Source organism: Gadus macrocephalus, chromosome 22, assembly GCF_031168955.1.
Source record: "Gadus macrocephalus chromosome 22, ASM3116895v1".
In the NCBI taxonomy this organism is placed as follows: Eukaryota; Metazoa; Chordata; class Actinopteri; order Gadiformes; family Gadidae; genus Gadus; species Gadus macrocephalus.
In genome coordinates, this window is record NC_082403.1 from 18,929,920 (window position 1) to 18,952,029 (window position 22,110).

At 45.6% G+C, this 22,110-nt stretch overlaps 1 protein-coding gene across 4 annotated transcripts in view; it reads left to right on the forward strand.

Annotated features, from left to right (window-relative positions):
• Positions 1-11,372: 11,372 nt before the first annotated feature.
• The window catches only part of LOC132450818 (serine/threonine-protein phosphatase 6 regulatory ankyrin repeat subunit A-like), a 43,082-nt gene continuing 32,344 nt past the window's right edge, over positions 11,373-22,110 (forward strand). For 2 of the 4 annotated variants that reach the window (XR_009523925.1, XM_060042919.1), the window contains exons 1-9: positions 11,373-12,090; positions 13,740-13,823; positions 15,021-15,099; positions 16,617-16,687; positions 17,090-17,290; positions 18,578-18,665; positions 19,127-19,269; positions 21,034-21,141; positions 21,506-21,610. Coding sequence is in view for 3 of the 4 variants with exons in the window: in XM_060042919.1 (XP_059898902.1) it covers positions 11,923-12,090; positions 13,740-13,823; positions 15,021-15,099; positions 16,617-16,687; positions 17,090-17,290; positions 18,578-18,665; positions 19,127-19,269; positions 21,034-21,141; positions 21,506-21,610 (1,047 nt within the window). In the remaining variant the exon portion in view is untranslated. The other 2 variants (XM_060042921.1, XM_060042920.1) reach the window with 2 other exon arrangements.

Consider the following 22,110-nt stretch of genomic DNA (forward strand, 5'->3'; position numbering starts at 1 on the left):
GCATCTTAGAAATTTTCTGGGGGAGGACCCCCAGACCACCCTCTGGGCTAAGCCCCGGATGTACACAAAGTCTGGTTCCACCTCTAAGGTAGCATAGTGGACCACTACACAACGGTAGGTGGTAGCAGAGGTGGGGGTAAGTCATCCATGTGCAAGTCACAAGCAAGTCTCAAGTCATAACCTTCAAGTCTCAAGCAAGTCCCAAGTCACTGTGGTGAGAATCAAGCAAGTCACAAGTCAAGTCATTGCTCAGGTCAAGCAAGTCACAAGTCAAGTCATACAAAAATCTGATGATCTAACCCAGTTTCCACATTTAAAAATCGGGAAATAGAGTGGTTCATAAGTTGAGTTTTATTTCAACATTAACAATAACAATGTCATAACAATAACTCAAACTATTCAAAACATTCCAAAACCACTATGTGCATAGTTTGAAAATGTTTTTATGATCATTACCTCCAACCTATGAACAGAATCAAATAGAACCTCTAGGTAGCTGTATACGACAACAGTTCAAGTCAATCACTCAATCTCCCTACATGTTGTAGAATATTATTTGAATATTATAACACATGGCATCAGACATGAAAAAAAAGAATATTTTAAAAGTAATATCACACATACTGTAGGAAGGGGAAATAGTAATACACAAGCCTGAAAGCTGGTAGCAATCTTGCTGCCTCGCAACATACATCGACTTACAATGCATTGCATTTGCAAAAAAATAATAATTTGACAGTACTTTGTCACTGAGTTCTGAATGATGCGGTCACATTATCACCCCACCATGGCTGAACACACGTTCAACAGGTGCACTTGATGCAGGGACTGCCATAACTCTTACCTCCACCTTGAACAAAAAGACACTTCCAACCACTGAGTTAGAAGTAGCCTACTGACATGAAAATTAAACAAGTTAATCATCTGTGGAACGGGCAGGGCTCGAAAAACTCCAGCCAATGATTTTCAGAACCACCGAGTGGCATTGGACAGTAAGTACGTCAATCAAACGCTCGTACTGCACTCCCCTACCGCCGCTCCCCGCACGTGACCTCTTCGTGCACGTGCACGTACTCAAAGCTCGTGACCCAGAGCAAGCATCTGTTTGTTGTTATCCTGCGGTAGCTACTGGAGCTAGTTTACTAGCTAATCCACATTTGGACCTAGCACTAGAATACAACCCTAAACTCCAACCTAGCTAGCCTGGCTCACTCTCGCGCATCTGTGTTTGCGACCTCATGAAGATGAGTGAGTTTTCTGGAGAATATAAGGATCTGCCGACCATCGAGGCTGTGGACATAACCAACTATCTGGTCCTTCAAACATCATACTACACAAAACAACAGATGAAGGCCTACAAAAGTATGGATGCGTACAATTTTTTTTGTAAGCGGATGGGTCCACAAACTTGGTACCAAACGGCTCCACGACGGATATTGTTTGGTCTTCGCCAGGGTGAGTTATATTGTTATATTATTTGATGTGTTAAGATGATAGCAGCTAGCAGTAACGGCTTTACATGTAAACAAACATGCAACACATCTTGACGACGACGTTAGCCTGACAGTCGTTTATGTTTCAAGGTAAACCACTCTCAGAGAGCAAACGAAACACCGCTGAAGACTTGGATAATTGCGAAGGAGGATGGGGATGTCATTGCAGCTCATTGCAATTGCATGGCAGGGTTAGTAATTTATGTAGGCTAGGATGTTTACCACGAGTACACACACACACACGTACTGCTAGCATACTTCCAGTGTACTTCAGAACCTGCGGGGGGAGAGCTTTAAGGGATAAAAATTAGTTAGTGTAAAGTGTTACTCCATATTAGTATAGGTAGGCTATATTGCAGATTATCAAAATGTGCTGATATAGATTGAACGTTGCCCCTGGTGTCGATTGCATTTGAGGTTTAAAAATAAATACATGTCATATTGTATTCTATTCAGACTTTCAGAATCTTGTTCTCATGTTGGGGCAGTTCTGTTTTCCGTTGAAGCTGGGGTGAAGATGAGAGATATCGCTTCCTGCACAACTGAGCAGTGCAAGTGGCTGATGCCATCACATGTGAAAAAGGTAGGGTGACACGTTCACAGCAAACCAGAAATGGACCACAGAAATGTGGACTTACTGATCTTCTTTGTGCTAATTTATTTTCAGATTCCTGCTGCTCCAGTAGCTGAGATTGACTTCTCCTCTGCAAAATCAAAAAAAAAAAAGCTTGACCGTTCCATCGATGGGGGGACAACTGTAAACAAGTTTGGGAAATCACTTCCATGCCCAAAAGTTACGAGAGGGTCAGAAACTTATGCTAGGTTTTTTGATACCTTAAACAAAAACTTCCCAAGGAGTGCAGCGTTGATGGCTAGGGAGCCGTACTACAAAGATTTCATCCCCACATCTAGCATGCTTCCAAAAACTACTTGAATACAGGACACCAGAGACTCTGCAGCTACCCCCCAAAGACCTTGAAAAGCTATGCCAAGATTTCCAGCAGGAAGAGCTCACCCTGTCCCAGGTCCAGTCTGTAGAGAGGGCAACTCGAAATCAGAGTGCAAGCATTATTTGGTTTAGGCAGAGAGCTGGACGCATAACTGCCTCTAAGCTAAAACAAGTGCTTAAGACCAACCCCCAGCAACCATCGAAGAGGTTGATCAAGGCCGTATGCTACCCAGAAGAATTACGGTTCACCACAGCCGCTACAAGGTATTTAGGGTTTGAATTAGGGTAAGGCAGAGGTACGATTTGTGGTTTGAGGCTGTCCACATTAAGAACTGCAACTAAAAAAGTGTTTTATGAAGTGGGAGGAGAGTCCATACCATAACTATGAAGCTCGACATTTACTTTTTTCATAGTTAATTCATGGTATGGACAGCCCTGAAGGGTCAACATTAGTTATAGGGTTATAAGGCCAGGGTTATGCAGGAGTAGGACTACGTTTAGAGGTTAGGGCAATGCCATTTAAATCACTGAACTGGCTCTACACATTCAATACTAAGTAAGAATTTCCTGTGCATGTGTACTGTTTACAGTTATGGATGCAAACATGAAGCACCAGCCAGAGGAGCATATGAGAAGCTGATTGGTCGGGAGCATGCAGGCTTCTCATGTATGGACAGTGGTCTCTGGCTGAACCCCAAGTGGCCCTACATGGGGTCCTCCCCTGATGGGATTGTCACTTGTGACTGTCACGGAACTGGCATCTGCGAGATTAAGGTAATATTACAGTCTCTGTTGTAGTCAAGTAGTGCTAAGTAATTGTAAGTTAGGAGAGGAGGTACCATAGAAGAGAATGCTCAAGTCTGATTCAAGTCCAAGTCCTGGACTTGAGTACTACAACACTAACGAGTGACTGACTTGAGCTTGGAGGACACAGACTTGACTTGTATTCATTCTTGGCAGATGGAGATGAGGTCGGGCCATAGGTAACACTATTAGTGTTACCTATGACCTCTTTCCATAAGAATCAGTGAACTGAGCAAAAAGGCAGAAAATAATTGGCTAATCTATTGTTCACGTCCTTCTCAATGTGATTTTAGTGCCCACACTCTCGCCAAGAGGAGACCAACCTGCGTCTGTGTGCTGACGAAAAGGGCTTCTGCCTCATCAATGATGGGGATAATGTCATGCTGGACCGGAGTCATGACTACTACTACCAAGTTCAGGCACAGCTTCACATTGTAGATGCTGAGTACTGTGACTTTGTTGTGTGGAACCGCAATGACATTTTTGTTGAAAGGATTTTGCCTGATCTTGAATTTTGGGATGATGTGATTCCTAAAGTTGAGTGCTTTTTTAGAAAGAGTATACTTCCAGAAATACTGGGACAGCAAGTGACAAACTTGCATGTGTAATTTATTTACAAGATTAGATGTTTCAACAATTGTTATAATAAATACAATATGTGCAATAATACATTTGAATCCATTTCATTGTATAAAATACATATCGCCAGTACAATTGAACTAGTTGAGAAAAATATTAACATATTTACAGACTGATGTGTGTCAGGTGAAACTACTACTACTGTATACTCCTCCCCTTCCCCCCCTCCTGTGAGCCAAGCAGGTGCTCCAGACCAACATGTTTTAGGGCTCAGGTACTGGACTGATTATCCCTATCCCCCTGCCCCCTCTCTTCACCTTTGCCCCTCCTCCTTACTCCAATGGGACGACAGACTCTGAAAGATTAGACAAGACACAGCAAATAACCCCAATCTTGTCAATCAATGCTAGTGCCTCACCTGATTTTGTTGCCATGTTCTCTATGGGCATAGCCCTGCTTTGCAGAATCTGATATTTTCTTCTGACTAAACCTATGACTCTCTCAACATGAATACGCAAATTCGCTATTTTTCTGGTTTCTGCCACCTCGTACGCTGACAGCTGTTTTCTCCCTTTAGTGAATGCAGGTTTCTGTACAGTAAAAGCACAGTAAAATCCAACAATATCACCAATATTAAACCCACGGTCTGCTAGGACAAGATCCCCGGGTAACAGGTTTTTAAGGAGGCCACTCTCTATTGTGATCTGTTTATCACTGACTCTCCCTCCCCAGGCACAAGATATGTAAGTGACATAGCCTTGGGGTGCAATACCAATCAGAAATTTTACAGTATGGTGATGCTTGTAGTTCGACCATGTCTGTGCTTGGGCAAGTAAATTAGAGGGCCTCTCAATAAAAACTTCGAAACAGTCATTATCACAGCAACTCTACGTCCAAATGACTGTCTGAATCCCATTGGCATTGTAGCTTGAAGTACATGTCGCTCTGGCCACTCAATTTGAAATTCTAACCTTGCATGAAGTATGTCAATTATTTTATGCCAAACTCTAGAAGCAGTGGGCACAGAGATCTTGAACCTGAAAGCTAAATCTTTCAGCGGGAGATTTAGTCTAAGCCTCAGCAAAACTAAAACCAACTGTTCAAATTTAGACAACACAGACATAGGGCCACAGGTGATGTAGGGCTCGCACAGCTCAAAAATCTGAATTAAAACTAAGAAGTTGGGGAGCCCTGTGTAGAACTTAGTCTTTTCTTCATTTTTTTCAAAGGACTCCTGGTTGAACTGTGTGTCCAGTGCCTTGGTCCGAAGATCTCCCAGCTCTGTTGTGTTCTGTCTCAGAACATCCTCCATCTTCTCGATGTCATCCATCGTTTCACCTTTGCCCCTCCTCCTTACTCCAATGGGACGACAGACTCTGAAAGATTAGACAAGACACAGCAAATAACCCCAATCTTGTCAATCAATGCTAGTGCCTCACCTGATTTTGTTGCCATGTTCTCTATGGGCATAGCCCTGCTTTGCAGAATCTGATATTTTCTTCTGACTAAACCTATGACTCTCTCAACATGAATACGCAAATTCACTATTTTTCTGGTTTCTGCCACCTCGTACGCTGACAGCTGTTTTCTCCCTTTGGTGAATGCAGGTATCTGTACAGAAGCACAGTAAAATCCAACAATATCACCAATATTAAACCCACGGTCTGCTAGGACAACATCCCCGGGTAACAGGTTTTTAAGGAGGCCACTCTCTATTGTGATCTGTTTATCACTGACTCTCCCTCCCCAGGCACAAGATATGTAAGTGACATAGCCTTGGGGTGCAATACCAATCAGAAATTTTACAGTATGGTGATGCTTGTAGTTCGACCATGTCTGTGCTTGGGCAAGTAAATTAGAGGGCCTCTCAATAAAAACTTCGAAACAGTCAATTATCACAGCAACTCTACGTCCAAATGACTGTCTGAATCCCATTGGCATTGTAGCTTGAAGTACATGTCGCTCTGGCCACTCAATTTGAAATTCTAACCTTGCATGAAGTATGTCAATTATTTTATGCCAAACTCTAGAAGCAGTGGGCACAGAGATCTTGAACCTGAAAGCTAAATCTTTCAGCGGGAGATTTAGTCTAAGCCTCAGCAAAACTAAAACCAACTGTTCAAATTTAGACAACACAGACATAGGGCCACAGGTGATGTAGGGCTCGCACAGCTCAAAAATCTGAATTAAAACTAAGAAGTTGGGGAGCCCTGTGTAGAACTTAGTCTTTTCTTCATTTTTTTCAAAGGACTCCTGGTTGAACTGTGTCCAGTGCCTTGGTCCGAAGATCTCCCAGCTCTGTTGTGTTCTGTCTCAGAACATCCTCCATCTTCTCGATGTCATCCATCGTTAGCTCAGTCTGGCATCCGGCATCTGCATAGCCTGCAATATTGCAGTGGGGAGCATAATTAGTTCATTCATGAATATGACTTAAGTGAATTCTTGTGAAGGTATCTTTTTTGGCAACTTTTTTACAAACATGCAAGTTCTCTGGTCCAATTATAAAGGGTGTCCACTGTCCACAAAGTCTCTTTACCATTTAAAAAATGTATCCTAAAAGCAGTTGATATGTTAATCAGATTTGTTCTATGTATTCAGTGGTTATCAAAGTTTTTAATCACATTGCACTTGTGTATTTCAATGAGTATTGTGGTTTATTGAGGGATACGCAGACTCAGATAAACTACAGGATTAAGTATGGCAGACATCCTAACCAATAGGTGCATCCCTGACAGACAGGCCACATACTAACCCTTAGCATTAACTTATGTCTTTCAGGGATGGACCTAGGGGGGAGGAAGGCTATAGGGTCTATTTTGAAAACCTAATTCGAGGTTTGCCTATATTTTCTGATAATCACATGTATATTATGTAATAATATGCTGGTTACACATCTTAGTACAATAGTTTACCTTGATAATCTAATGTTCCATTCCCACTGATGTCCTCTGATTGTGGGTTGTCAGCTGGCTGCATCAGATCTGGGCTCATACCTGGGCTCTCAGCTGTCTGTTGGAGATCCAACATAGCCACTGCACATGCCGACCGTCTTTGTTGGTCCTCCTTCAGCTTCATCCTTTGCTCTCGTTGAAGAGATGCCTCAGATTTCGGCTGAGTGGTTTCGTAACCGAGCTTGACCGTCGGAGCCCAGTCTACCGACTCAACGTCACCCAAAGCACTAGGGACGCCTAAAAAGTCCCAATGAAGCCCATATTAGACTACTGGTAACTTAAATCATTACTATTACTATTACTACACCCTAATGCTATATAAACACAGCCACAAAAAACAAAGTTAGTTAGCTAGCTGCTTACATACCTCTGACGAAGTGGTCGCTGCAGACACGAGAGTAAACAGACTCTGCTCCTCCCGACTGCAGACGTAGGTTTAAAATCCACTTTTTACGGCGTTGTTCTGTGAGCTTTTTACATTTCTCACCTTTATGGGCGACAACCTTTGGTACTCTAAAGAAACTCTTGTCTTTTTCACGGGTAGAACGATTTGAGCAGCCGTAAACTGCACAGAACATAGGCATCTTGTCTTATTCACACAGCAGTTCTATGGGCAGACTTCACTTCCTGCCCTCCATCTGGATTTCGCGCGTTCGCGATGCAGCAACGTGACGTCACGTGAAACCCACCTGCGACTCGAGTCTGACTCGAGTCAAGTCATGTGACTCGAGTCCCCCATGTCTGGGTGGTAGTGCTGGTAGCACTCATGCTAATTTAAACACTGATAGGCTGTTTGTTCTATGTCAATTTCAGAAATTGTGTTAACACTGAGTTGGCAAAAGAAGAGTTTTTGGGCCTGAAGCTGTTAATCGCCAGGATGTTCAAGGGCAATAGCCTTTGGGAGCAGATGTTAACCAGAGAACAATACTGATCAGTGTGCAAGTTTTTACTCATTTTCTTTTTAATGACATTTTGATATCATCAAAAACAACTTTGACAGATGTACATCCCAATGAGAATGTGTTTGAATGTGTTTTGTATATAATTTTTCAGAACATACTGCACTTTGTCCACATTCTGCTGGTCCTCCCAGGGTCATCTGCTGTTTGTGAGAGAGGATTCTCTTCACTTAAGAGAATCAAATCAGTTGCTAGAGCATCGCTTCACACAGACACGGTGGAAGACCTGATAAGAAGGCTTTTTGTTGTTTAATTGGTAATCTTGTCGAATAAGAAACCCATATATTGTCTCGACCTCTTACATAATGTACAACATTTTGTGTGTGAGATAGCCTATTCACTTTGTCCCGACATAGGGTCAGTCATAAATTACAGAGGTGGTTTTTCAACCAACAGATTTTTTTGTTATCACTGAAGAAGATTTCATATTTTTGGGGCAGCTAGTGACTCTTGAGTCTTGACCCATATGTTGAGAACACTGATCAGGGGGAGATCATCTCCACAGTACATGGCCTGCCTCACTAAACCACGTGTCCATGATGTTGTTGTGGTGGTAAGCAAGTGGGGGGCCGTTATGCAGTGTTGACTTTACCATGGGCCCAATGACACTAAGGATCCAGATCAGCGCAAAATCACAGGTTTTTAGCCCTGCTTGCTTTACAACACACGCACACGCAGGTACGTACTTATTGCAGAAGTGTGAGATTTTGCTTATTTGTAAAGATAAAGTTATCAAGCCGGCTGTGCTGCAGTACAGAAAGTGCTGCATACATGTCTGCAGGGTGTGATGGAGGGAGACTCAGAAAATGAAGGGTTTATTCTCAGGCTGTGCTTCACATTTGGGAGGCGTTTCTCTGTGGGCCATTCGAAGTAAGACTGCCTTGTGAAAATCAGTAGCAAAATGAGGAGGCAACATGCTTCTCTTTTTCGATTCATATATGGTAGGCCCATCATTCTCCCTATTATGGCCCTAAGAGGTTCTCCGGCTGCATATTTATCGTTCACTCGGCCCCTTTTCTCTTTGTCAGTGAAAAGGGATGTGTGGCTTAGCAAATTTGCCTCTTTTTAATCTGTCCTGAATATGAGGACAAAAACACTGTTGTTAGTTATTTCACTTGCAAACCAAATCTGTTCCAATTTCTTAATGAGGAGATGGACACCCACACAGAAACACAGAGTTATACAGAGGAATAAAGTTCTTTTTTTGTTTCAAAATCCAAATCTGACTCCAACTGCAAGCCACAATTATACCACAGTAGAAAGTATATCCGTAATCGTATATCAGTTTCTTTTGTATTATCTTCTAAGATTGAATCGTCCAATGACAGTTTAAAATACCTTAGTTTGTCTTTGCTAGAGAGTTGTCAAAGATTTAATGAATAGAATAGATTATCTTTACTTGTCATTGTAACAGATGCAATGAAATTAAGTGCAGTCCTTGTTCAGTACAAAAACATGAGCTCATAGCAAAAACATATATTGAGGAAGTATGCATAAATAATATATAAATATATATAATATATATAAGTATAGTACTATTATAGGCATTAATCAGACCACACAAACACCCACATTCATAGATGTAAAAGTGGTACTATGCTTTAGTAGCACCATTTAGAGAAGTTATGGCTGTTGGGTAAAAACTTTTTTTGTTTGTTCTAGTTTCAATGGACCTGTATCTCCTGCCTGATGGCACTAGTTAAAAAAGTTTTTGACTGGGGTCTGATGAGTCCTGCAGGATGTATTTGGCCTTTTTGAGGCAGTGGGAGCTGTGAAGTTCTTCCAGAGTGGGAAGAGGTCTTCCGGGGATTTTCTGTGCTGCCTTTATGACCCCCTGGAGTTTTTAACTCTGTGCCACAGTGCAGCTTAAAAACCACACACAGAGAAAGTATATTAGTATTTTCTCTATTGAGCAGCGGTTGAAGGACACCAACAGTTTTTGGGGGATGTTGTTCTCTTCCCCCCTTGAGATGAGCCCCACTACTGTGGTGTCATCTGCAAATTTGATGACGGTGTTGCTGTGGTGGGTGGGAGTGCAGTCGTGGGTGCAGAGGGTATAGAGCAGGGGAATCAGCACACAGCCTAGCGGGGAGCAAGGGCTGAGGCTGAGGGCTGTGGAAGTGCTAAAGTCTATGAAGATCAGCCTAGCACAGCTCCCCTGCTGCTCCAGGTGGGACAGCGCAGCATGGAGGGCTGTGGCCACGGATTCCTCAGTAGACCTCTTAGCCCTGTGAGCAAATTGGTGTGGATCAAAGGTGGGGGGGATGAATGACATTATGTGACACTGACCCAGTTTTTCCGAAGCACTTCATCAGTTTGAGTGCTACTTGCCGGTAGTCGTTGAGGGTGGTGACATTCGTTCTTTTGGGCAGGGGGACTATGGTAGGGGACTTCAGGCAGGATGGGACAGTGAACTGGGAGAATGACTGGTTGAAGATCTTAGTAAAGACCCCCACCAGCTGGTCCGCACAGTCCTTCAGCAAGCGTCCGCAGATGCCGTCGGGTCCAGCTGCCTTCCACGGGTTGACAGCCTGCGGCGTACACCTCACCTCATGCTCCTCTTCTGTGAGGATGATGTTGCATGCTGGATGTAGCGTTGCTGCCGATTTGGCCTTCTGATGCCCCTCTTAAGATTGGAGCATGCTGCACTGTACAGAGCCCCATCAGCTGATCTGAAGGCGGTGTTCCTCTTATCTAGCAGCTCCTGGACATCCCTAGTCATCCAGGGCTTCTTTATGGGATAAACCCAAATGCGTAGAATATGTCCCAGCAGGTCCTGTCAAAGCAGTCCTGCAGCTGCTGATAGGCTCCATCGGGCCATGTTTTAACAGTCCTTCTGATGGTAGAAACAGAGTTTCTGAGGGGGGTGTATGCAGGAAGCAAAAACAGTGACAGGTGGTTCATACTCCAACCTACAGGATCACTTTATCTAATCTAAATTCTGATTGGTGTTTGGAGGTTACCTCAGTAGTTTGTTTAATAATCCATTTTATATATACAACATTAATACATTGTTGCAGAATTAATGGACTCCCCCAGTACACTAAAAGGAAATGAGTAAAAAGGACAGTATTGGTAAAAGACGAGCTCCATTACATGGACCTATCTAACTGTGTTGTCCTATTGTAGTCGTGTAGAGGACAGGTAGGCCTACTATAGTTCATGTGAAGTGAATTAGGTAGATTACTTTTCTCATCGCTGTCTTCCCGAATGCTCTCCCTCTCTCTCTCTTCTTCCTGCTTGTTAAGGTGTGGGTTTTCTCAGTTTTGGATCCAGCAGCTGCACCAACACCAACCCCACCCTTGTCTTTGTCCTCCTGTCCCCCAGGTCTCCATCGGGGTTGGTGTTCTTCAGACAGAGGTTCCAGTTCCTGCCTACAACAATTCAGCTGTTTCTCAATCTCTGATCTGCATTGCCCTGCTTTCCCCTTTCCCCTTATTCACTCTCCCCCCTACCCCCTCTCTGCTCTCTCTGTCTCTCTCCTTCCCTTTCTGCCTTTCTATCTGAAAGAGTTGGTTTCAGCACTCTGTCTTTATAGATCTCTCATACATATTCACTCTGTGGCTCCGGCTCCCAGCCTTGTTCATGGTAATCACAGGCTCTCTCTCCACTAAAAGAGCGCGCATGCGTGCGCAGAACGTCTGCCTATCTGCAGTCGTGGTGGACTTCGCTGAGCGTGCTGCCGCCCGCCAACCAGACACATTTTTGCCGCATGCCGGTAGCCAATGCCGCCACCACCAGGAATTCCCTGCTGTCTGCATTACCGCCGCCTCTCACTGAGCGTGAGAGAGAGAGAGAGAGAGAGAGAGAGAGAGAGAGAGAGAGAGAGAGAGAGAGAGAGAGAGAGAGAGAGAGAGAGAGAGAGAGAGAGAGAGAGAGAGAGAGAGAGGGGGGGGGGGGGGGGGGGGGGGGGGGAGTGGGACGAGCGAGGCAGCGAGAGGAGGAAAGAGGGAGAGCGAGGAGGAAAGAGACCTGCATTCAAGCAGTGCTTCCAGATAAGGACACAGGGCGCTTGGTGCGCCTGGATTTTCTCTGGAGGATGTGCATCTGTGTTGGATTTTACTAGAGAGAGAGAGAGGAGCTGTGGACCACAGCACATGTGTGAGAGGCGGGTGGGCAGCACTGGGTTCATGTTGTGTGGTGCGGAGGAGTGTGTTGATGTATGCGCGCGCGGTCGCTAGTTCCTGATGCAGTCGGCGCGGACCAGCCGCGTGTGTATCGTGGTGCTGGAGGAGGTGGAGGAGGACGAGTCCCCCACCGCCTCGACCACACCACCACCTCCTCGACCAAAATCCTCTCCGGACCGCAAATCCCATCATGCCCCGCGTCGGGTTCTAACTCATCAGGACCACAAGGTGAGAGCTGCGCTGCTGTACCCAGATGATGAGATGGCTGCAATCAAAGCAATGACCCTTCTCCCTTCCCCACACGGCGTCCGTAGGAGTCCTGTCATCAGTTGTTACCTTGCCAGGCTTGAGGTTCATTCAAAGGACATCTTGTTCGCAATACACTACCAAAAATTTACGTAAATAACCTCGCTACAGGAAAACACGCACTGGCGCACGTATGTAATACATGACCGCTGTCGCTGAATGTAGCACCGATACAACCGCTCATCTAGCCTGGCAGCAGGAGGACTCCTGCTTTGTCTGGATATGCACTTGCAAGGGCTTGCCTTGCCCGCCTGTAGTACCGGTTTTCCTTTTGTAAACAAGCCTACCCATAGAAATGTGCCTTTTGATCTAATGAAGCAAGATGTCTGTGAAGGGGAGGGGGAGAGCCGTGTTGCTCTGCGCTAACACTGGGAAGAGGAGCCTTGTTTCAGCGTCCAGTTGGCTCACTTCTAGCGACGCCTCATCCCTGGCTATAGGTGTAAGGTGGTCGTTATGGTAAGAGACCCACGAAGCCGACACGCGACTCCACCCCCGCTCAGCCGCCCACCCCCAGTATTTTTAGAGGGGGGTTGGGTCGGGGGGCGTGGAGGTGGATGGAGGCAGGACATTGGATGTTTGAATGGCATAGTTTAATTCTCCCCTTACGATGACAGCCTCTGGCTACAGGGGGAAGGCCTCTTTATGAGCCAAAGAGGAGGGGTCACAACCCTCAGTATGCCCCCCGGCCCCCTCCCAAGAGGGGAATAAACATTTTTACACAAGCCAAAACTGAAAATCTTAAGAATCTTGGAATTTCAGGTGCGATCAAGCTACTATTACATGGGAACCGCCCTCCAAAGACATTGTGGATACTTGGTATTGCTGGATTTCAGTCGAGCACATTGTTATGGCCAGTAGATTTACAATAATAGTATTCCTACTACAGTAAAGCTGCGTTTGTTCCCAGATGATATCCAGTCTCGTATCACAGTCATCACAATAATCACATTAACATATTGATGTAAAGCTCAATCCCAATCACACAAACCTCAGAGCTGTGATTGTAAGGCAACGACCTGCATGTTCCATCGGACAATCACCAATATATAAATTTCAGCTTCTTACGACCTACGACTCACATTGACTCTGAGCTCCTTCCTGTTCCTGCATGTCGTCTCATCCTTCCTCTATTATGTGCTTAATGTTTTAATGGATGGCCGTTTGGTGCTTAGTGCAGACAGACAGACGCTTGTCACTGTTTTGCATGCTTCTCATGGCCCCTGTGTTTTACAGTGCTACTTGCATTCCACACATCTGTGCACACCTGGGTGCCAACTCGGGCTTGGTTGATGCCTCACAGGTTCCAACATCTGGTTTGTGTGTGTGTGTGTGGTATCATTGGCAGGAGAGTTGTTTATATGGCACGAGGAACTTGTCTTCTGCTAGTGTGTTGTCATCAATGATGTGTTCTGTGTGGAGTTTTATACAAGCGATGTAACGGATTATGGCATGTTTTTTTTGTGAGGTCATTGAGGGAAGATGAGTAGTGCCCTGCAAATTACAGTGTTTCACACACACACACACACGCACACTAACATTTGTGTTTTGTGTTTTTTCCTATCTATGTTCAGGCCTCTCTGCTGAAAGCCATCTTCAAGGTAGACGCAAATGAAGTTCGCTCGCTCATCTTCAAGAAAGAGGATGTCAACATCCAGGTGGTAGATTCATACCTTTTGTCATCGTTTTTTGAACGTGCTCCTCCAAATGGACATTTTCTTGATTGTGGGTTCTGAATATCTCAGAACCCCAACCCGTATTTCTTTTGTATTGTATGCTGATGATGGACCTGTTTTTGTCTCGGTGACACACCGGAGAGGAGAGTGATTAGCCAGCGTGCTAGTATTGATCTAGGATCCTGGGTCCAATGGCCTCGTGGTCGTGGATGGATCAGAATACCTTTGGTCCGCTCCTGCCCTCCTTCCTACCTCACTCCCTCTCTCTCTATGCCCATCGGACACCCAACATTCTGTCGTTCATTTTACTTTCAAGTGTGTTTTATTTTTGTCCTGTCTCCATCTGCCTATATACCTCTGTTATTCTCTCTCTCTTCCTCTCTCTACCGCCCCCCCCCCCCCCCCCCCCCCCCCTCTTATTGCTAGGGTCATCAATGCGTCCTCCCTGCAGTAGTCAGCAACAATGGCCTGGCCCTCGTGCGATTGGCTCCCCGGGAGCACGTGACACGTTTGTTTATACCAGCGTCCTCCTGACTGCCCTCTACCTCACTGTAAAGGAGAGGATGGGGGGGTTGGAGAAAGAGACAGATGGATGGAGAGATCAATGCAATGAGAGTAAAGGGCGATGCATTGCTCTATTGCTTCTGGTAGAGGCGTTTATATGGCTCGATGCTGAAGAAGAGAAAGACACACTGGTGTTTGTTATGTGGTTTTGACCACAGCTATACTGTACTGTCAGAGAGTTTGAGATTGAGGGCGATCAAAACCTTCTCATCACCCATTTCTCAATCCTCCCACTTTTTGAGTGTAAAAGTATCAGCCAATAGAGGGTCACCTGATCGACACACCTAATCACCGTTGCAGAACAGTAAATTCCTCATCCAGTAGTTTGAGGATTGGTCATTGTTTGACGTTTTTCCCATGCAGAAACATCTGACGTCATAGTGTTACTATATATATGCATCTAAGGAGCAGATACATCGTTTACTGTTGGTGTGTGTGTTTGGTTGGTGTTGGGGTGTGCACAGACATAGGTGTCAAACTTGGCTGTTTCCACTGTTCTGCTATTACACTTGCTTGTGTGTATTGATTGTGCGGTCGGCTGTGTCGACAATGCCCTGATGATTGGTTGTGTGTGATTGGTTGTGTAATAAGTCTCCAACCCTCTTCCTCCTCCAGGACCTGGAGAAGCGGACCCCCCTGCACGCGGCCGCGTACCTGGGGAACGCCGAGATCATGGAGCTGCTCATTCTCTCAGGTGACGCTGCTATAACCCTACCTCTCTCGCCCTCTCTCACTCTCCATCCGTTCTCCCTATTGAACCCTACCTCTCTCGCCCTTTAACCCTCTCCACCTGTTCTCCCTATCGAACCCTGCCAATGATGCTGCCAATGTCTCTGGAGAACGGGATCTGTTTCGCTCCCGTTGGGACCAGTGTGGCGCTGATAACGAACACTGATTTATAGCACTTAATTTCAGGACACTTTTAACCTCAGATGAATTCCTGTGCAGGGTCTGCTTATTCAACTCAGTTTACGGCGAACCGTGCCCCTCCCACGCCACATTCGTCAGCGTCTAGGGAGCGTGTCAGAGTGCACCAAGAAGTGTCCTCTCCTCTGATAATAATAATAATAATAATACATTTAATTTAGAGGCGCCTTTCAAGACACCCAAGGTCACTTTACAGAGCATATAGTCATCATAAATCGTTTAAAAAAACAAGACATTGTGTAAAAAATAAATAAATAAACAGAATAAATAAAAAATCTGGACTGATTGACACCCTGATGACACTCCTGTCCTAAGAACTTATGTCTCACTCTGTGATCCATAGATCTTCTTTCTTTAGTCTTTGGATTTTCCCGTTCACTTGTCCATTCCGTCAACTTTTGAATCTTCCATTTCTATTTTGTGAATTTCCTTCACACATTTCTTGTGGTGTTTAAAGGGTTAAGGGGAGGTTCTGTGAGCTTACATGGTTAATTATGGGCGTGAATATAAGTAGTGACCAAAGCCCGGCACGAGGATGAAGAACAACCGGTATTTACCAAGGCTATGGGATTAATCAGGTTTTCAAATGCTTGCCGTACACGTACGACTAGCATTTGAAAACATGATTAGTCCCAACCTTCGGAAAACTACACGAATGACATTCAAAATGACCTAAGTTTGATCAGATGAAGAAGGTTTTCTTTTCTTTTTTTCTGGTACAGTGCCCTGGTGCAGACACACATGGTTCTCAGGATGTCACTGGTTAGCTCGCTACATGTTGAGTGGCATGTTGGGCTCAGCATTCATGCACATGCCCAGACAACCAGAGTCACTTTCTTCTAGGAGATGGTGTGTGTGTGTGTGTGTGTGTGTGTGTGTGTGTGTGTGTGTGTGTGTGTGTGTGTGTGTGTGTGTGTGTGTGTGTGTGTGTGTGTGTGTGTGTGTGTGTGTGTGTGTGTGTGTGTGTGTGTGTGCTTTCCTCTGTTCTCTCAGTGACGTGCAGCGACAGGTGCAGTATAGAGGGCTATTTTAACCCTTCCAACAGGTGTACCCCTGGGCACTTATAACCCCAGGGTTTTGTGACTTAACGGGGTCCCCCACACACACACACAACAGAGACGGAGGAAGTCCTTTCACTCTCTGGAAGCTTCGCCTCTCTTCACTGACCCAGATAGATCCATGCTTTACATGCGTCTCCTCAACACACCGGTTTCTATCTTTGTCTTCCCGTCTCTGACTGCCCCTAACAGGTTTTAACCGTCTCTCTCTCTCACTGCGCCTCAGGAGCCAGAGTTAATGCCAAAGACAACAAATGGTTGACTCCTCTTCACCGAGCTGTCGCTTCTTGTAGTGAGGTATTAATCCCACACACGCACACGAACGCACATGCACACACACACACTTAAACCCACATTTCATTCATTATCAATTATGGTGTGGCTACTTCATAATAATTATTTATCGAAGGCACACACTCTTGATTACCTAATGCCATTTGTACAGTGTTGGCCTTAGTTAATGCTGCACCAAACTGCAGTAAATGCAGACAATCTACACACACACGTATACTTATGTTTTAATATTTAATGTACATTTTAGAAAGAACATGGATTCTGAAAGAATTTGCTTATTCTTTCCAAAAAAATTGAGGTTGAGGCTGATTGTAGCTAATATAAACTTCACTCACTCCTTCACTCACTCACTCACTCACTCACTCACTCACTCACTCACTCACAGAAACCCTAACCCCCCCCCAGGAGGCAGTGTCTGTGCTGCTGAAGCACAGCGCCGACGTCAACGCCCGCGACAAGAACTGGCAGACGCCGCTGCACGTCGCCGCCGGCAACAAGGCGGTGCGTTGCGCCGAGGCGCTGGTGCCGCTGCTGAGCAACGTCAACGTGGCAGACCGGGCGGGCCGCACCGCGCTGCACCACGCGGCCTTCAGCGGACACCTGGAGGTCGGCCCCACCCATACCCACCCTCACCTCCACCTCCACTCCGTACCCCGCAGACTCTGTACCTCCGTACCCCACACAGACCCCGTACCCCACACAGACCTCTGTACCTCCGTACCCCACACAGACCCCGTGCCCCACACAGACCTCTGTACCTCCGTACCCCACACAGACCTCCGTACCCCACACAGACCTCTGTACCCCACACAGACCTCCATACCCCACACAGACCTCCGTACCCCACACAGACCTCCATACCCCACACAGACCTCCATACCCCACACAGACCTCCGTACCCCACACAGACCTCCATACCCCACACAGACCTCCGTACCCCACACAGACCTCCATACCCCACACAGACCTCCGTACCCCACACAGACCTCCGTACCCCACACAGACCTCCGTACCCCACACAGACCTCCGTACCCCACACAGACCTCCGTACCCCACACAGAAATCCGTAATCCTTGCTACACATTCAGTTTAGGGGCCGGGGACATTAAAGGTTGGGTATGGGATTTGCGAAACGTCAGCAGATTTTGAAAATAAACAACTCAAATGGTCCTACCCCCTCTCCTTCAACGCTGACTCTGACTCCACCCATTCCAAGTACATAGACGCGCAATCATGCACGAGTGAACACAGATGCGCGAGAGCGAGTCCAGTAGCTACCGCAGGATAACAACAAACAGAAGCTTGCTCTGGGTCACGAGCTTTGAGTACGTGCACGAAGGGGTCGCGCAGGGAGCGGGGGAGGGGGAGTGCAGTGCGACCGTTTGATTGACGTACTTACTGTCCAATGCAACTCGGTGGCTCTGGAAATCATTGGCTGGAGTTTTTCGAGCCCTGCCCGTTCCACAGATGATTGACTTGTTTAATTGTCATGTCAGTACTTCTAACTCAGTGGCTGTAAGTGGGTTATGATAAGGATTTCAAGTAATTTTGCAAAAATGGCCAAAAAAGCAAATTCCATACCCAACCTTTAACCAAACAACAACAAAGTGTTACATAGTATTTGTGTGTTACCAAGTATTTGTAACACATAGCTGTGTATATCAAATGTTTCTTTCCCTCCATTCATCATGTTCCTAGCAGCTCAAAATAAGTATATTTAGATATTTTTATTTTAGATATCTTTACAAATCTTATATTTTTACCAAAACATTACAAACTCCTGCATCTGACCTGTACTCGATCACATGTGATTTTACTGAGAACTGTTTGTTGATTATTTGAAACCGATGTGCGGAGTAGATGTGTGAATCTGAAGGGCTTTCGTTCCCTTAGATGGTGAAGCTGCTGCTGTCCAGAGGGGCCAACATCAACGCCTTGGACAAAAAAGAGAGAAGGGCCATTCACTGGGCAGCCTACATGGGTACGGCCCCTGCACATACACGCACGCACAAACGCACGCACAAACGCACACACGTGTTTTCGTGCTCAAGCTGAGCATGTGTGTGTTTTCTGTTAGCGCCCAGACCTTGTTTTGCTTCATCTAGCCGCTTCCACTAAACGTATGGATCTGGATCTGTGTCAGATGGAGAGTTTTCCCCCCGTCTCGCCTCGACCCCCTTGTCAACAGACGGGTTCATTGTGATAATGACATTTGAGTTGCTCTTCCCGATTCTTCCCATCTGTCTGTTTCTTGTTGTCTCCCTTGGTCTCCCTCTAAACTCATCCTCTTCTTTTGTTGTATCTTTCAATCTGTCTCTTTCCTCTCTCACCGTATCTATCTATCTTCGTCCCGTTGTGTGTGTGTGTGTGTGTGTCTCTCTCTCTTCTTTACTTTCTTTCTCTCTCTCTCTGTCTCCATGTGGCTCCATGTGGCTCTCCCAGGTCAGGCTGACGTGGTGAGGCTGCTGGTGGTCCGAGGGGCGGAGGTGGACTGTAAGGACAAGCAGGGCTTCACCCCCCTCCACGCGGCCGCCTCCAGCGGCATGGCCGCCATCCTGCATCATCTGCTGGGCCTGGGGGTCCCGGTAAGAGAGCCCGCACACACACTCCCACAGTAGAGCACATTCCTCTGCCAAGAAATCCACTCACCAGAAGTGGGCGTGGCTTGGAAGGGAGCCAATCGGCCGGCTCTGAGCTGAGGTTTTTCAGATAAAATCGTCTTTTGGCGTCTGCGTTGCAAGTTCTGGTTTTGTTCACGGAATGTGTAGCTTACTCGAACGTGACTCCCTACTTTAGAACTACTTGAGTATTATTGTGTAAGAAAGACATAAAATGACTTGGAAAAACCGGTGACTCGACCACACACAAACACTTTGTTCTTTTTCATTTCGTGTTTTTGAAGCTGGTTGGCTATACGACAGTTTCCCATTTCATTTTGTTTGTTTGTTGAAACTTAAGCACATACATCTTGATCTGATTAAACAAACACACACACTCTCCATAGAAAACAACGTTTGTATTTTCTATAACGGACCGTGTTGGCTGATTGGCATGTAAAGTGAATCACTTCTTTCTTGGCCCATAGCCATCCTAACAGAGACGGACAGAGAAAAATACTAGGCAAAAAACATAACCTCTTTGGCGAAGGTGTTGGACGTATTTAAATCACATGAGTCATATACCATTCATGTGGATTGCTGGCATGTGAATAAATGAATGAGTTAAGTCCACAGTGTTTCCAATGTATGTGAACGTCGTTGATCAAAGAAGAACTCAGACTTTTGGGGAAATAGGGTTATCTTCCACTTACCTATGGTCAAACCAGAAGCACCTTTCCTTTGTCTCCTCAATCAGCCCTGGGCCCAGTCTCCCGAAAGCATTGTTAGCCTAAGTGTATCGTGAAGTGCGTCGTACGAGCATCGTACAGTTTTCATACCGTTTCCCGAAAGCATCGTTGGTAATGAACGTCGTGAAAACGCTCGCAGCTAACGAGGACTCCAGGGGTACTCTTAGGATGCTAAGAGCATCCTACTATAGGCTTTAGCCTACTATAGCCTCAGTGGCGTCACCAGCGGACATTCCGTGTATTGGATGGATAGTATTTGTGCACCTGTAACACAGACTTGTGAACTCGTAGACCCTATTTAGTGTTTACAATGGTAGAAAAAATATTTACGAATTCAAATGTACTGTTACACATTTGTGACTTTAGTGTACGCAAACAAAATCTGCAGTTACAGGTGCTAAAGACTTTTGGTACAATAATACCTTCATAGAAATACATATTTCTAGCTATTCCCAGGTCAAAGATATTTAGGAGATGTTGCTTGTCGTTCATTTTAAAATTCTGTTTTGGAATGTTGAGTTTGTTTATTTGTTGTGCCTGTGCGTCTTGTCACGGGCAAGAGCAGTTCACACCGGAGCATAGTTTGAATCATTGTAAGACTAATTAGTAGATTCACCATTCGCAAGGAAATAAAATCTATAAAGTATCTGTACTTTCTAGAAGCTGGAATAGTGTAGTTAACACTTACTTCCCTTTGAATGAGTATGGGTTAGTGGAATTGTTTAAATATTACGTTTTAAGGACAAAGCCAGGTGTTTCTCCTGCCAGTAATTGTTGGCGAAGAAGAAACACAGAAGCCCTCAAGGAAATATGATAACCAGTCGCAGCCTCGCTTTGATATTTTGGTCATTATAATGTAGCCATATGGTTCTAAAGTGTGTGTGTGTGTGTGTGTGTGTGTGTGTGTGTGTGTGTGTGTGTGTGTGTGTGTGTGTGTGTGTGTGTGTGTGTGTGTGTGTGTGTGTGTGTGTGTGTGTGTGTGTGTGTGTGTGTGTGTGTGTAGGTCAACGATGTGAATAGCCTAGGTAACAGCCCGCTCCATGTGGCCTGTTATAACGGACAGAACGTGGTGGTCCATGAACTCCTTGCCTCCGGGGCCAACGTCAACCAAGTGAGTCTGAGACGCCTCCCGTTGTCATGGATAACACTTTCAGAAATGTTAAAAGAAAAGTCTCGGTATACAATGAAACAGCATGTGACATCAAGATCACCAGAAAATGATTGATACCTATGCCAAAGTTCATAGTGTCTCTGATAAGTAAAATTTATGTCTGGTAGTTTTAACATGACCCTGCTAGTAACAGTCTGTCTCTGTGTGAGTTGTGTCGGCTCGCAAGTATCGGCCCTAAAAGTCATTTTAGGGCTCGCAAGCTAAATAGTTTGTTTTAGTTTGAGAACCACTGCTTCACATGATGGTGTGCGTTTGCAGAAAAACAAAACATCCATAGTTATTTTACTTCCCCTTCCTGTTCCAGGTGAACAAGCAGGGATTCACTGCACTGCACTTTGCCGCCTCCACCCACCAGGGGGCGCTGTGTCAAGAACTGCTGCTGGCCAACAAAGCTCACGTCAACCCCAGAGTGGGTACAGAATCATTCACCATAACTACACTGCTCGATTAGACGTTCAGTCATCATATTCACATTCACACAGTCACACTTCGATAAATGCTTCGTCCTCAGGAACCCTGTGGCTGTTGACGTGTGCCTCAGTAGCACACACACGCATTATAAGCAGATTCTTGAGTTGAAATGGTGTCCACACAGTCCCTCAAGTGACCATTCATAGTGTGTGTGTGTGTGTGTGTGTGTGTGTGTGTGTGTGTGTGTGTGTGTGTGTGTGTGTGTGTGTGTGTGTGTGTGTGTGTGTGTGTGTGTGTGTGTGTGTGTGAAGCTGGTGGGCTCCATCTCTAACACAGATCAGTGGTTCCCCCACTGAGTCACCCGACCACATGCTGCTTATGATATACCGGGAAAATGGCTCATTCACCATCTCAACCCTGGAACCAAACTGTCTCTCACTCTCTGCCTCTGTCTCTCTCTCTGCCGCTGTGTTGCTCACTCCATCTGTCACTCTTTTT